General features: G+C 41.0%; 1 protein-coding gene across 4 annotated transcripts in view; it reads left to right on the plus strand.

Moving 5' to 3' along the window:
* LOC107394409 (MTSS I-BAR domain containing 1) overlaps positions 1–16,811 on the plus strand; it is a 69,709-nt gene that overhangs the window by 39,197 nt on the left and 13,701 nt on the right. For all 4 annotated transcript variants that reach the window (XM_015973331.3, XM_015973333.3, XM_015973332.3 and 1 more), the window contains exons 4-7: positions 12,992–13,076; positions 13,824–13,915; positions 14,057–14,131; positions 14,272–14,283. In XM_015973331.3, coding sequence (XP_015828817.3) covers positions 12,992–13,076; positions 13,824–13,915; positions 14,057–14,131; positions 14,272–14,283 — 264 coding nt within the window. The remainder of the gene's footprint in view (positions 1–12,991; positions 13,077–13,823; positions 13,916–14,056; positions 14,132–14,271; positions 14,284–16,811) is intronic.

Here is a 16,811-nt window from a genome sequence, read left to right on the forward strand (position 1 = left end):
ATGGCCCTTAACAGAAAGCCACCCACCCCATACTCCTGGAGCGTCCCCCACAGGGTGCCCCTGGGGACACGGTCATAAGCCTTCTCCAAATCCACAAAGCACATGTGGATTGGTTGGGCAAACTCCCATGCCCCCTCCATCACCCTTGCAAGGGTATAGAGCTGGTCCACAGTTCCACGGCCAGGACGAAAACCACATTGCTCCTCCTCTATCTGAGATTCAACTATCGATCGGACCCTCCTCTCCAGTACCTTGGCGTAGACCTTTCCAGGGAGGCTGAGGAGTGTGATCCCCCTATAGTTGGAACACACCCTCAGGTCACCCTTCTTAAAGATGGGGACCACCACCCCGGTCTGCCACTCCCTAGGGACTGCCCCCGATGACCACGCAATGTTGTAGAGACGTGTCAACCATGACAGCCCTACAACATCCATAGCCTTGAGATACCCAGGACGAACCTCATCCACCCCCGGGGCTCCGCGTTACCGCCTTCACAGGCGAAATGAAAATCTGCACTGACACAAGCTTTTAGCATTCATATACAACTCTCCCGCTCAAACGCACTCACAGGCCACTGGCTGTACACCGTCGGCCTGCCAACCCTTTCAGCAGATTAGCTGTGAAATTGGAGCCCTGGTTTCGCTCGAGGGATTGGCAGCAGCTTGGGTCAAGAAAATAAAACGCTCGCTTTACTTTGCTTTTGTCTCAGTTCAAAAAGTGTAGATGCTAAAATTTGCAAGGCTGAGTGAATAGCATTGGGTGTTGTTCAGAAATCTTGGTATTAAGGGACGGCTGATATCAGCAGGATCTTATTTCTGTGTTTACTCTCATCTCACGTGTGTGTGGTCAGTGCTGCAAGTTTAGTGTGTGAAGTACTAAATAATTATGGGCCTCATGTGTGTGAAAGAGCTGATGGCTGGGAGGTTGGATTTTCTCCTTGTCCTCCTCCTGAGCTGCTAAGTCGTCCACTCTGTTTTCTCAGCTGTCAGGTAGGAGTTGGAGAAATAGCTGAACTGCTGACTTGGTCCACGAATATCTCCCTAAATATCCATCCTAAGCTCCTACAAGACTAATAAATCTGCTGTGGTGCTTGTAAATGTTCATCGAGGTATGGAACAAAAAGCAAAACCAAAGGCTCTGTTGGAGATTTGCATATTATAAAAGATTAAAGTTTATAGGAAGACGTTTGTAGTCGAGATCAAACGTCTTTCTTGACATTTACCCTGAAGTTTGGTATTGTTGTCCTTAAACACGATTCCCTGACCAGTCAACATCAATATTTACTTTATCCATTTGGTGACTGGATGTCTTTGAGGTATGAGCCTGAGGATGTTTACTGTTCACATCATTTAGAGCAAAAGAAAAATTCAGGTTTGTGAAGTTTTCTTTTTTTGTGCTTTAAAAAAATAGACTCATAAAAGCTGCTGGTGTATTTGTACGAGTTCTAGTTTTCCAAGTAATAAAATCGTTTTATTGAAATTTTTATTTTCCTGGCATTCATGCAAAATCTTAAAACTAATATGTGTTTCGCTGTTTCTAAAGCTTTATCCTGACACATTATTCTAACAAAAAACTGCAGTACCCACACTAAGCCACTAGGTGTTCAGAACACCCACATTTGGTACATCTGAAAATATAAAGAGAAAAACATTTAGCCTGACTGAAAATACACTCCAAATTAGATTTTCATATTTGATACCATTAACAATTTCCTCTGAGTTATTAATCATTTCTCACAATCAATGCTCAGGATCCAGAAACGGTGAAACAAACAGAAAGCATGAGCCCGGTTACTGGTGGTTTAGCAGCAAAAATCCAAAGAAAAACTTTAAAAGATCTTTAGAAAATCTCAGTGAACCGGATTAAGCTACCAGCTCAGGTGAAGGGTCACAGGTAAAGTCAGTTAAGTAAATGTAGTTAAAGTAAATGTGTGTATCAGAATCAGAAAAGGTTTATTGCTATTGTCAGTGAACAAACAATTCACAAACTAGGAACTTGCTATGGTACTAATGTGCTACATATAACATAAATAATAAGATTATAAATAGAATAAAATAGAATAAAACTTTCAGCTATAAAAAATGGCAGGTAATGGTAACATGGCCGATAACGTGACAATGTGTCAAGTACAGAAGACGAGAATGGTTGTGTGTTTATAAGCTATTCACAAGTCTAACAGCAGATGGAAAGAAGCTGTTCTTATGGCGGGAGGTTCTGGTCCGGATGGACCAGTAGAGGTGGGCAATATACCAAAAATTTACCAATACCGACATTTACGTCTATTACCGATCCATGTCCGGAGGACAGAGGACAGGAGAACATGCAGCTAATTAATTAAATAATTTGGTTCTGTACCTTTCTCTTCAGCACAGCCGACAAAGGTTTATGATGGGTCAGTCCTCCTGCATGCTCAGATCATTCCCTTCTCTTTGTTCCAAAATGAAAGTTGAATCCACATCGTTTTTATCCGTGAATTCAATGCCGTTCGGCGAGTCTCAAATAAAAATTTGGGTGTCTTATTACTGTAAAAAAATTATCATTAATGTAAAAAAATACTCCAAATAACAAACTATGTTCACACCCGGAATCAAACCCAGGTCTTCTGCATGAGAGTCAGACATCTTACTAGGCCAGCTAAAGCACCAGTGATGTTCATTGTATCTGTAGCATTTATATCCTTGATAACAGCTGAAACAACGTCAATCCAAAGAACGGTTCGGAGTGAAAATGGCTATTTTGTTGCTAATATGCAGGAAATATCTAGAAGAAAGTTCTACAGAAAGTAGCTAAGGGTCCTCAGAAATGTAGCTAGGTTCATCACTAGGCGTTAGGAACAGCGACAAAGTGGCACTGCCTCTCTCTCTCTCTGCTGCTGAAGCTACGGATAGCAAATGCTACGGGTGATGCCTGAGCGTGAACGCGCATGAAGCAGCCTGCTCGACCCGAGCATCTCTCTTTTTCTGTGATTTTACAGAAAAACAGGCAATCACAGTAAACATGCCTGGGCTCATTCTATAGGACCAGGGCATTGCAGGAGAATGTATGAAGAAGAAATGTATTATTTCTATACATGTTCTGACTGTCAAACTTCCATAATGTCCCTTTAACCAAATCTGCCACCGCTCCCTCTAACTGCCGCTTTATGAGTTGTTATTGTTGGCTGTTATCGAGGTTAATTACTAAATATGTGATATTGATTTGAGGTCGTATCACCCAGTGTCCAGTATTTATTTAGAAAAATTAACTGTACTGTCTCAAATAACACAGCTGTTGGACTTGAGCCTAATTCATACTTGTCCGTCTGCGTCAGGACAGACGTACGCAATGCCATAATTAGTCCTTTCGACAGGCTCGCAAGGTCGGACGGAGTCTTTTCTAAGCACCCATTCATCGAGACAGAGAACGCAAGCTTGTGATTGGTCAGGATGCCGCTGTCGTCTATAGCGCCACCATTGCTCCATCATAAACATAAGGAGAGCCGAGGATAACTAGCGGCAGACACGGAGCAGCTTGAAGAAGACCTCGTGGACAAACTCTAAAAATATGAGCGTTTACCCCCTCGTGACTGGAGGAGTGAAAAGATACGTAGCAAGCATTTTATCAGTGAACGGAAATAGCTGGAAACGTCGGTTTAGAGGTAGCGAGCGCATGAAGAGGTGGAGGAGGATGGGTGACAAATTTGTCTGTGTTAAAAAGTCTTTTAAATACAAGAAAACAATATAAACACACCATCTTGAACCGGATGCATGACAGGATACTGCAGAACAGCGCTACGCCCTCTGTTGTTCTGGTGGGAAATTGCTTTGCAACACTCCCCAGGAGACGGAGAAGTCTGAAGGCAAAACATCTCTGTCTGTGCGTGCGTGTCTCTCCCTTTGCGGGGCTGACTGAGAAGTATAAATTAGGCTTCACTGCTTGAGCTTACACGAACACATGCCAATGATGCTATGCTAGTATTAGCATTACTTCAACATGTATCCACTCATGCCCAAAAATCTGAAACTGTATTCAGAGCAGTGAAGACTGTACACTTCCTTTTGGTAGCTTTCTTACACCATAGAATATGGAGGGGAGGACAAGTTGGCTTGGTTCGCACAAAACAGCTGTTGTATATTTTGAGTGATTTTTGTGATGGAAATTTATTTGGACGGACTAATAAACATGTAAATGGGTTAATGATCAAATAAGAGTTATTAATTCAGTATATTTATGTAGAACATGAGTACATTTTCTCCAACAGCCTGACGCTATCCAGGAGCTCTTAAACATCTCTAGAGGTTTCTGTGCTACACCCTAAACATGGTTTGAACTATGTACCTTTGTTGTTTAAAACGTACATCTGTCGCCACAACTTTCCACGAGTGATTCAGGTCTTGAAACTTAAGTACCGATAGTCAAGTTGTCTAAAAACACAAACGAGTCACTCAGTTGCAAAACAAAAAGAAATGGTCTTCAGTGAACAGCCGTCCTTGGAAAATCGTGTTCTCAAGTAGAAGAAAATCAGTTTTTAAAGTTCCTGTTGATTGATTTTCACCTTGGCGGAAGATTTTCTTCTACTACTGACATTATTTCAGCAGCTCATCACTCTGACGTTTTCGTGGCCAACAGAACAGCGGCTGCTTCACTGCTGATGATGGACGCCGTCCACTGCAACCCTGTCCTGACCCGAGAAGGCCATCTGAAACTGGGAGCCAATCAGGAGAAATGAGGGCAAACAGAAAATGTTAAAAACTAATAAAGGACATCAAACTCCTAATAAAAAAAATATTAGGAAGTGATTTTACAGAAACTTGCAGTAAAGACTTCTAAGACAAGAAATCCCAGAGTGGTGTTCTTGGTTTTAAGAAGGAGCCACACCCACTACAATGGCAAAATTCCCAACTGCAGGAAGCTGATATTCCAGCACGTAATCAGAGAAGACGAATATTTAAAGAATCCCAAGCCTCTACTGTACCCCTCTGCAGCCATGCTTACACACACACAAAGGGATTTTAAACCCGCAGCCTCGCTGGCCGGTATCCTTGGCCTGCACCCCCCTCCCTAGTTCAAGTCGCGGTATTTCAGAAACTCTGCTACCCTCGGATGAGTCAAGAGGAATTCTGTTTTACTCCGCAAAATAGTTCCAGATGATTTTTAATTGAAGAGTGGCCCTTTTACACGTTTCAGCTCCTTAAGGTTAGCAGTCTTATCCAGCCCGCCTCTAACTCACAGTTAACCGGTGCATGTTGGTATTTCACGCATCAGCATTCAAAAGAATGGCAACAGTGGTGCAGTGACACTCGGGATGCTTCGTGACAAGCGGGACATTTTTTCTAAAGTGACCTTTGCCACATTTAGGGAGGGAGATGCTGACTGATGCAACCAGCAGGCAACCCCACGTGTGTGTTTGATGGATGGATGCCACCTCATTGCCTTCTTGGGGTGGCTGTTTGGAAAGTTTCTCTGCAGGAAAAGTTTGGATGAATCTCCCTGTTTTAGTCCTAAAATAGTTTTTACTGATTTCAAAAATGAAAAATGCATTTTTAGGTCTCTGCTGTATGAGTTACTAGCTAAACGGGTTCTCTTTCACTAGCATTATAGCTACAGTCACACGTTACTTTTGACATAAATCTGCATTAAAACAATTCCAAGTTCCTCAACCTTTTTTATTTCAGATGTTTCATTAAGTTTATCCATTTTTATTCTATTTCTTTTAGCTTCAAGATTCCTCCTGTCTCTAGTCACATTTTCCCCCTCCTTCCTCATGCTCCAGTTCTCAAAAATAGCTCTCCAGCCAAAACCTCGAGACAAGAAATATAGTCCGATAGTACGGGACAGTGATTTAGTGCCCTTCCTGCTGGGCCGCGGTATGCATGCAGCTTCAGCTGCTCCAGTTCCTCAGCCCAGTTCCACCAGCGCTCCTGAGGCGCAGCTCCTGTGGGAATGTGATGGCTGAGTTCACGTCTCAGAAGCACAGACATGGGTATGATTTCTCGTCTTAGATTCCAGGTCACCTACTGTTCACAGCAACGCCGTGCTGACACACCACTCAGCGTACGCTCTCCAGAGCCGAGAGAGTTCACCCCACGAGCGAGGCTGCCGTGTTTGAAAAGTCGGTCAGAAATCTCGTTTTAAATTAAGGTTACATTTATTCTCGGTCTGCAAGACAGCGTTCGATGACGGGGAAACTACACAGGAAGTTTTAAGTGTCTGGACCCTCGTTTCGTCCAGAAACCTTCTAGTGTCTGGGATTTTCCAGGTTTCCAAAGACATTTGTAGTGAGTAAAATTGGGAATCCACCTCAGCTGCAAACTAAGTCTTTATTTTCCATCATGTTGGTTTTAAACCACCCATTTCCCGTGCCCTGATGGGACCAGGACTCCCTCAGAACATCTGAAGCAGTTTGTTGTCCTGTGCAGACGAGTGGCCAAGGAGCCTCGAGGCCAATCCATGCGTGCAGCTCTGTCCCTCTGAATGGGGTTAACAGGAGAAGCTGGAGAGATCCACCTTAGGTCAAACAGTTGCAAAAGACCAAAAACTAATTTACTGGTTGCAGATCAGAAGTTTACATGACTTGGATCATCTCAGCTTTCACTTAGACTGTTAAAACACTAAAACAGTGGAATTTAGTGTTTGGTGAAGACTTGTCCAGACAGCTTCTTGGTGCAATCCTGAATTGGATCATGTCACATGTACAGAGCCATTATGGCGTAAAGTTGCATTTTCTTTGTCTCCATATTGCATTCCCACTGAGGAAATAAAAAAACCTCCTGTTTCCAAAGATGGAGCTAAGATTTATGCAGCAGATGCCATTGGTACCATTTAACATCTCTTTAAATACTTATTAATCACTTTTGTAAACACTCACTAGAAGCATCATTTATACAGAAGGGAAATAAAGTGCAGTCTTTAAAGTTTGTCCATTTTGATGTGTATTAATGTTTGAAGATAATAAACCTCTTATGAACTAAATGATCACTGCCTTAACAGTTGCAGATGTCTTCCTGAAACACTAACCCTTTGATCAGAGATGGAGGAAAAATGGCTGACCACCAGCTAGCTGGCTAGTCCATGCCCAGTTTAGACCAAAATGCATTGTTTCATCTTGAAACTGCTCCAAAATCAAATATTTCACAGCATAAGCCTTTACAGCACTATTGATTTCACATTACGCAGTTATATCCATCCATTTTCTCTGTTTCCAAAGACTGGTTGCCAAAGTAACAAAATTCAGGAGAGAAACTCAGATGTGTTTTTATCCCGCAGTGTGTTTACATGCTCATTTAAGTTGATCTTTGGTAATAATCAAGGTAAAATCGAAGATTTCATTGTCCTAGTTTACATTTAAATTAGAAAACTGAATTATTGAATGAAGTGAATTCTGCTACTTTTGTGTCGTCATTATTCTAGTTGGCCTATAGCAGTACTTCTAAATTAGTAGGGCGCTGCCCCGTTGTCATATTTTGTCATGACCAACAAATACAAAATGCCTTAAAAACCTACAGATACCTCACATGGGCATTAAACAAAGGAAACCAACAAACAACAGAAAGAAAAGAACAACCAAAACAAAGAACCAAAAATCCTGAAAACCACGAACCAAAACCAGTGATAACACTTCCATACATCAAAGGCATAACAGAAAAAATAATGGCAACAATGAAAAAAAAACACAACATAAACACACCAACAAAAATATACACAACAGTTGGGAAAAGGCTAGTACATCCAAAAGACAAGATATCAGCAGGACATAAGTGTGGAGTCATACGAAATCCCATGCAAACTCTGCAATAAAACATACATAGGAGAAACCGGACGCCAACTCAACACACGAACACTAGAACACAGAAAAGAGTGTGAGAAAGAAACAAGTCAAAGACACACAAGAGCTGCGAAACAAGAAGTAGAAAGTACAATTAAGAAATCAGCCGTAACAGACACAAGGGAAAACCTTAAAATGGACTGGGACAACACAAAGATCAAAAACATCGAACAACAAAAATACAAAAGATAGATTAAGGAAGCCATAGAAATAAGGAGAAGTGGACACGGATCCATAACAGAGACGATGGGGTCAACACTTTGGATCACGCATGGGATTGTGTCATCAGCGCGGAGAGCGCGGGCAGCAGAGGGCGACACCATGTTTTGCTGCCCGTGGATAAACGGAGAAGGAAGTGACGCTGCTAACAACGGCAAGCTCTGAAGAAAACTGTAGGGGTAGTCGAAACGTCAATAAAAAAGGAGGTGAAAAACCTCTTCTGTGTGTTAAAAAAGAACCAAGTCATTCAGTTAGAAGAAACGCACAATGAATGCCCAAAAGATGTCTTCTTGTGTGTGGACTTCTGAAATCTCACGTGGTGTTGCAATTCTCGCGTGGTTTTGTGACTTCACGAGATCAGCTGTGTGGAACCCTTTCACCCCAGTTTCTCTTCAGAATGCTTCAGGTTGGGAATGAGCTTGTGGGTAGAATGCCGTTATTATATGAGACCACTTTCACGGCCGGTGGAAAGCCGGGGTTATGTTCATGCAGACCTTTGACAGAATTGAATATTTGGTCTTAAAACTGTTTTAACTAAGAAATTTAAAGATGGATGACAATTTTTTTTCTCTATATTCCCATAGGAATTTGTTTTGAGAGGATAAGATGATGTGAGAAAAGAGGAAGTAGCACCTGGTTTTAGAGGTGAGAGGAGGGTTGGCAGAGAGGGGAGAAGCTCTGTGGATGGAAAAAGAGACCGTGTGAAGAAGGCTAGTCAGGAGGGGAGAGGACATGAATATAATACAACATTTTTGCAAGTCAAAAGATTGGTTTGTTTATTCAGAAGTGCTCCTATTTCCTGTTGTTGATGACGTATTGAACAACCTTAGCTGGTGAAATGGAGATGACTTCTCATTAGGGGTGTGTATTGGCAACGATCTGGCGATATATTTATCACAATACAGGTGAGACGATACGTATTGCAATAATTAACGCCAAACATATTTGCAACTTTTAAGACCGAATTTAAATGGAAAATTCAGATCAAGCGCTTCCAAGACACATCTAGAGTTGCTGCGAGGTTTTGTTGTTGCGTTAGAACACATATGTCAGACACAAGGCCCGCGGGCCAGATGCGGCCCGTGGAGCATTTTTATGTGGCCCACAAGATAAATATCAAAAATATATTTAAACTGGCCCGCTGGCCGATTTTACCGCAAAGACTTAAACTCCCATGATGCTTTGCGGCATCAGCGCAGAGCCGAAACACCCCCTTCTTTGTGTTTTTTCCAGCGCCTGCTGCCGGTGTCTGCAGCTCCGCTGTTTCGGACAATCTAAACACTCCTCTCACTCAGCGCTAGGGTTGTCACGATACTAAAATTTCAAACTCGATTCGATACTTGAAAAAAAAACTTGATACTCGATTTCGATACTATTTAAAACTCCAATTTATTGAACAAGTTTATTCAAAAAATAACATTCCTCAATTTATATTGCAAAAAAATGTTAAGAATTAAGTGTATAAAGTGCTTAAACCTTTCAAGTATCAGCATTTTTTAAAACGTGCATACAAAAACTGGCGAAAGTTAACACTTTAAATCATGTCTCACTATATATACACTATTTGCAGAGTGATGTTTTGCTGCTTAAACTCTGTTTAAGGTGCATTTTTGTCATAAGATGTAATGCCATATGTTTTGTTCTGTACTTTTGAACAACTCTGTTGGTCAATAAAGGGAGAAAACAAATTTCTCCACAGGTTGACAAAGGTACATCTACCGGTAATCTTAATAAAAACAGATTGGCGCACGGCAGTGACGTCATTAAAAGCACCGGTTAATTAGCCGCGGCTAGTCTGTTTTCGCCTAGAAATCCCAGACCCGCTCCAAACGAACAGGGGAATCACGTTAATGATTCCTAACAAAACCTTTCGACATGAAGATGTTTTGGTGCAGATAATGTCTTATTTCGAGGCTGCACCATGGGTGCCCGTCCGCACCCGTTATATGGATGTACACTGACGGCGATTCGCCGATGGATCTAAATACCCCGGGGAATCCAAGTAGCACCAAAGTTGTCCGCGTGAGTAAACAAACGTACTGCATGCTAACGGACTTGGTATGCTAATTAAGTTGGGCTGTGAAGCGCCTCCCAAATTCGCAGTTTATGTTTTTGTTTATTTATTTGGCAGACAAAAGTTTGATCAGAGACAACTCGCATGGGAAATTGCAATGTAGCCATGCGGCGTCTTCTTTGTTTGTCTGGGAGGCGGAGGTTGCTTTACGGCATCTGGCTGTCGTGCGTGTCGGTGTACTTGAAGAAGGCTGTGTATAATAGTCCATGATATCGATACCACAGGGATGGAATATCTAATTTAGATACCACTTTTAGCATCGATTTATATCTAGGTATCGATTTTTTTGACAACACTACTCAGCGGCGAGTTCACTCAGCTATTTTTTCACGTTGAAGCCCAGAAACGGAGATTCTAGCCACTTAGTAATGTGTTCACGACTGAAAGTTTTCCAACTAACATCCAGACAGAGCACCTGTCCAGCTCTGTATAACTCCAGTGAACAGCAACACGCTCAAACCAGCACGACTCTGTGGCTGCTGTCGTTGTGTTTCCTCCCCGACACACAACAACGTGGTCAAGCTGCTCAGACATGTTCAGCAGCACAAACCTATGTGAGCACCTGTTGTCATCTAATGTTGTCATTATTATGATGAAGATGAACAAAACAACAGGAGTCTCCTCCTCAGCTCAGATCAACCCCATGATGCAGGTATCTGGCTGGAACAGGTGAGCATCACAGTGAACCAGTGGAGCAAACTGAGCTTTAAATATGTTGGTTTTATGCTCTTTTTCTGCTCCAAAACATGAAAGTTAACAGGTGAGATGTTGCATTTTCATTTAAGATAAAATGATATTTTTATTTTGTTGTTGGCCCGTGAGAAAAGATTTAACCTACAGTAAACAGGAAGTGGAAAGGCTGCAGATAGATGAATAGAATTGAAAATCCCTTTATTGTTCCTCAGTGGGGAAAGCTAGACGTCACAGCAGCGATGACACTTATTACAGGAGAAAAAAAGAATAAAACATAAGAAAAATGAATAAACAAGAAAACATAAATCCTGAATAGATTTATAAAATGCTGATTATACCACAAGTAATGAATACCACTGATGCCTTTTATTTAAAACTGACTTGCTCGTGTGTAATTTGGTTATTCCACATTCAGTGTTAATGCAGAAATAAGTTTGTTTCCTAATTTAAAGGTTCAAAATTGCATATATGTTAATAAAGAAAATTTGCCGTCACTTTTTCAAAAAATATTAAGTTTGGCCCTCGACTCCGTCCCACAGTTTCATTTCGGCCCCGTGTGAGTTTGAGTTTGACACCCCTGCGTCAGAATGAAGAGAGTAAAAACTGCTGCCACCTAGCAGTTGGAGTTTGAATTGCACCACACAAAAAATACAGCAGTTTTTTGCATTAAAATGGCGCTAAACTGATACACATATATCAGTTCAGTATAATAATATGAAATATCGCAATTTTTCAGTGTATCGATTTTTTTCTTATTAAAGAAGTATGTTGGATATCAAATTAAACAAACCATTGGAATTAGAATTAATATAAAGTGATTTTCTATTTTCTTATAATGTAAGTAATTTATTAGTCAGACAAAAACCTTCCAACCAGCCAGAACTCGTTTTATCTTCACATTTCATTCACACTAGAAAAGTTTCCTGACATTAAATGTGAGTGAACTTTTATCTCTATAAACTGTAACCCTCTGATGGTCATTCGGTGCTCTGGGACAGGTCCAGAGGAGTGATGGAGAAACTCTGTGAGTGTGACATGTCTAGAGGGAGGAGACGGGGAGGATGGAGGGAAGACGTGAGAAAGGATAGAGGGAGAAGAGCAGAGGAAGGAAAATAGGAGTCAGTGGTGCATTGCAGTGTTCATCACCTCACCCTAGACAACACATTTTTGCACTACATAGTAATTTTTTTAAAAGCATTAATTTTATTTCTAAGAAAGAAGCCTGACGTTTTTTTTAACATCAATTGTAAAATGTTGTATATTCAGGATCAATAGTTAATTACTGAAGATGGATGAAGTTGGGGTCAAAGTGTGTGAATTAATGTGGTTATTTACATTCCTCCCGTGTGGAAATACAAGCAGCATGTTTGTGAATTCTGATGGTGTTGTTGTTGGATCTCCAGGCTGACAGGCTGAGACGGAGATACCTTTTCCCCCAGGGGGGAGTGTCCTGTCTGGGGGAGAGACCACACGACCATCTGGGCCCTTCTGGTGCCTGTGGAGCTTCTGCTGCACTGAAAATCAGTTGTGAAACAGTTCATCTCCACTCTGCAGGAGTGCCCTTTAGCAAAACGTTCACACAGCACAGAGAGCCTGAGCTGCTGCGGATGTTTAACTCCCATCTACAGGTTTTATTTTGTCATAAATGCAGGTTTTTCTGACTACTTTTTGCAGATGATCACTCATGTTTTTTCCTAATAAGACAAAAGAGTGCTGCAAAACTGCAAAACCAGGTAATCTGTTAACAGAAACCTCTAAAAGGACTTCCTTTGGCTACAGGAAGAACAGAGTTCTGCAACAGATGGTTTGGCCCAAACTCGGGACCATGGAGTCGGATTGGGATTGCATAAAGCGAGACAACACAGAGAGATGAATTCATTCCACTAACCTGTCACGCAAACTGGGAAATTAAGAGAAGTTTGTTACTGATGTGTGTTTTCAGGGTTCGTTCACATATTTTGTAGGAGTTTGCATGCATACGGTTTATAAAAGTTTCCTGTTCAGCATCATCTGTCATGACTGATAAAACATCAGCTGAAGCACATTTACTGTGAATTTCTAGGTTATTGCTTTAGTTTTTTCTGGAGAGTCAGTGTAATTTTTATAACTTTGGTAATAACATCCAATATTTTCCTGTGACTCACTTGTACAGATTTGTAAATGATTGTTTATTTCTTTTTTGGTGTGTGCTTTTATGTCAGGAGGGACCAGGGACATCGGCTCGGCTCTCACCAGGATGTGCATGAGGCATCGTAGCATCGAGGCCAAACTCCGACAGTTCTCTTTGTGAGTAGACCCGCGTGTGGCACATGTCTAGCTTCCCCGCCTTTAACTTATTTTAGAGGTTTCCTCCTTGGTGTTTGAATCAGTCTTAAAACAGTTTTTGTACTTTTCCTCTTCCGTCTTTGTTTTCTTTTGTTTTTCTTCTCCCTTTGCTTGTTGCCATGGCAACATGCAGCTTCATTTCCTTTCATCTTCTATAAATGCCCTAGGAAATTTTTCTTTTTAAGTGTGAATCCAAGGTTTTTGGGTCTGTTTGCGGTTTTCTCTGCTTACTTGCAATTTTTCGAGCCTCAGATTTTGATTGGATAATCATTTATTCTCATTTTTAGCCATAAAACAAAGTTTGATACACATATTTTATAGATAAAATTGTAAAGTTTACAGCAGAGTTGGCAGTTATTGGAAAGGACTCAGCTTTATAATAAGAGAAAAAACAGCTTCGTCAAAAAACAAAGATTAAAAAAAGGGTAGGTCTGCGTTTGCAAAACTAACAATGCAGCTTTGTAACGTATGGAAGCCCATTCCCGACACTCCGATAAAAAATAATTATATTCTAATTATGCCTTAGCTATTGCTTTATAATGACATAGTATCTCATTATTATGAGATAGGCAAGTCACAATTATGAGATTTTTTTTCCAGAGTGGCGGGAATGGGTGTCCATACATCACATTCTCAGACACCCCTGAACTAAATGTTGTTTTTGCCTTTTCCCTCCTAAAATAACTTGAGAGTGTTTGTGTTCTCCAGGGTGTTTCTGGACTGCCTGATCAACCCTCTCCAGGAGCAGATGGAGGAGTGGAAGAGAGCGGCCAACACTCTGGACAAAGACCACGCCAAAGGTACACACACACACACACACACACACACACACACACACACAAAGCATTTACAAATAAATAAACCCTATGTGTAGGTTTCTATTTGAAGTTATTAGATTTATTGCATGTTCTATGTAATTGCACACGTGTGCTGCTCTGCAGAGTATAAGAAAGCTCGTCAGGAGATCAAAAAGAGATCATCCGACACACTGAAGCTGCAGAAAAAAGCAAAGAAAGGTTTGTGTTCTCGGTCCTGTTAGCTTAATTTTCTATTCGCATAATAAATAAAAACAATAACAATGTTTTTTTGTTGTTGTTTTTTTTTCTTGCAAAATCCTCCCCTCTTGTATTTTCCCATCATGCTAAACTTTGCTCAGCTGATGTATTTGGTAAGTTTGCACCAACAAACCTTCACTCTCCTTAATGCCAGTTGCAGACGCAGTATTCAGTGTCTTCACGTGTCGTTTATTCTGTGAATGGGCTTTTAACTCACTTTAACAATATTACAGTAGGAGCAGGTGAAGAGATTCAAATAAAGCAACAACGAATTTGAATCAGACATTCCATGCCCAAATGCTGTCACCAACATCTCCAGAGCCCAACTATAGCTGCTATAAATGGCATCCATCCCACTTTGTTCAGGAAACATTTGTTTCCATGCTGTTCAGAAGATTGTATGACTCACAAAACCAAACACCTGAACACAACAAAGACCAGTCACACACTAAAGAATTTTAGGGAGAAAAAAATACATTTTCTCAATTAGATATCACACAATGTTGTAACTGTGTGACACAAACACAACAAAACTAATGGCATCAGATCCTACTGGAAAATTCAAGCTATTTCAGAAAACATTGGATTTACCAAAAGTTCAGCGCCTCTGCAGCTGCATAGAGTTGATGCGTCAGAGGGAATGTAATGTGGGTATGAAAGCATAATGAAAGTTATTTTTTCAGTAAATGACTAATTAAAGCCTCTGTCAGGACATTTCTTATGCCCTTTTACCTGCATTGAAACACACTGTCTTATAGCTGAAGTCAAAAACAATTTTTCTTCTCTTAATCCTGGTGAAGTTGAGAGTGTGCAATAAAACTTTTGTTCGGACATCTGTGCAACCTTTATTACGTTTAGCTTTAGCATCTTATCAGCTGTAATTTGTGAGATGGAAATTTCAAAGACAGGAAAACACCTTTTTAAATTAAATCCTAAAGGTAGTTCAAACAAGGTGTCAAAGTCATACAGGAGTTCCACATGGGTGTTTGTTCGGGACTTCTTTTTTCTTTTTTGGTTTAAATAAAAAATATACTTGCGTATGTTCAGTCTAACCCCGGGTTTCCACCGGAGCCGTCAGCAGCACGTTACTGCAGCAGCACGTCTGGCTCGCGTAAACTGCTGCTTGGCCCTTCCCTCGAGACGCGAAGCAGCAGGGGAGCAGCGGTCACCGACAGAGCACGAAGTCACACGAGTGACTTCGTCAGTAAACACAACAAGAACAAGCAGGAGAAAATTACAACATGGTTTGTGTTTTATGTTCTGTCCGTTTTATAATCGCCAATACGGACCTGAAAAACAAAGGAGACCGCTAGCTAGGTGATAACTTCTCACGGGGCCGCACAGTTAGTAACTTTTTTTAAAGTAAAGCAACCGGAAGGCAGTACGTTTCTTTATTCTGAAAATCTCGGGAGGTTCTCTCCATTTCCGCGTCTGATTTCCTGTCTTTCCTTCCCCCAAAATGTCAAACTTGACCCGTTTCAGAGGCGTCGCGCGTAGAAAATAGAACCGGCGCGTAAAGGCCGCGACATGCTGCTCCTGAGACGCGGCCGACTCGCGCTGCTGACGGCTCCGGTGGAAAAGGTTCTGTTGACCACAGCGGTTCCTATCAGCAGCTATGACGTGCTGCTGACGGCTCCTGTGGAAAGCCGGGGTAAGGCTATGCCAAGAACAACGATTATAAATTATTTTAGTTTTAGAAAATCTTGTGGTTTTATCATTCACTTGACTAGAACTCCGTTAAGATTGTTTCCTGTCAGGTTATTTGAAGTTTAATTTTGAAAAACACTCCCAGGACACTTAACTTGTCATTACTTTACACGACTTTTGGGCTTTTTAGATTTGTCCCACATTGTGAAATAGTGCCTGCCAATTTATTTATTTTCTGTCGATCCAGATTATTACAAAACCCTTGAATACTTACTTTCTCATTTTGACCCAGTTATCAGACGACACCTGGTGAGTTGCCAGATTGAAGAAAAAAATTTTAAAGTTGCTTTTCAAACAACTAGACTGAATTGTGACACTAAAGTGAGATGTATTATGACTGAGAAAAAAAAGCTTTTTGTTGCTACTAACAAAAGATTTGTTGGCTTCAAGCTTTGAACTCAACTCTTACAACAGAAGAAACTGGACCTTTGATTGACCCCTGAGGAACCTCAGATGTGGTCACGTTGCTTTATCCCTCCTAGCCTGTTATTAGTACACATGAGGAAACTCCCTTTGCACTGGTTTTGAATGTCACTAGAGGAGAGAGAGAGAGCATAGTTTCAAGCCAGGAACGTAGAATGAGGAACTGTAGTAGTTTTAAAGGTCAAGAGGCCACCTGTAACATTGGTATTGAACTGAAGTGTAGTCTGTCTGTCCTACATGTGAACTGCAAAGGAATTGTTTGTGCAGCTGGTTCCAAGTAAAGCTAAGTACATTTGATTACAAGAACTAACCCTTTACAGAACTTAGATGGAAGGAAATAAACGTATTAGGAGCGGGACACTTGTTAAAAATCTAGATAAACTTATTTCATGTAAGCGGAAATAAGGTGAAATCCCATTAAACTGGAAGGACTTGGACCTATTGCTGCATTTCCAGTAGTCAAAACCTATGAAGAAAAATTGCACTATAGCAAAAAGCTAAAATAGCATTT

Source organism: Nothobranchius furzeri, chromosome 19 (assembly GCF_043380555.1).
Source record: "Nothobranchius furzeri strain GRZ-AD chromosome 19, NfurGRZ-RIMD1, whole genome shotgun sequence".
NCBI classification, from domain to species: Eukaryota; Metazoa; Chordata; class Actinopteri; order Cyprinodontiformes; family Nothobranchiidae; genus Nothobranchius; species Nothobranchius furzeri.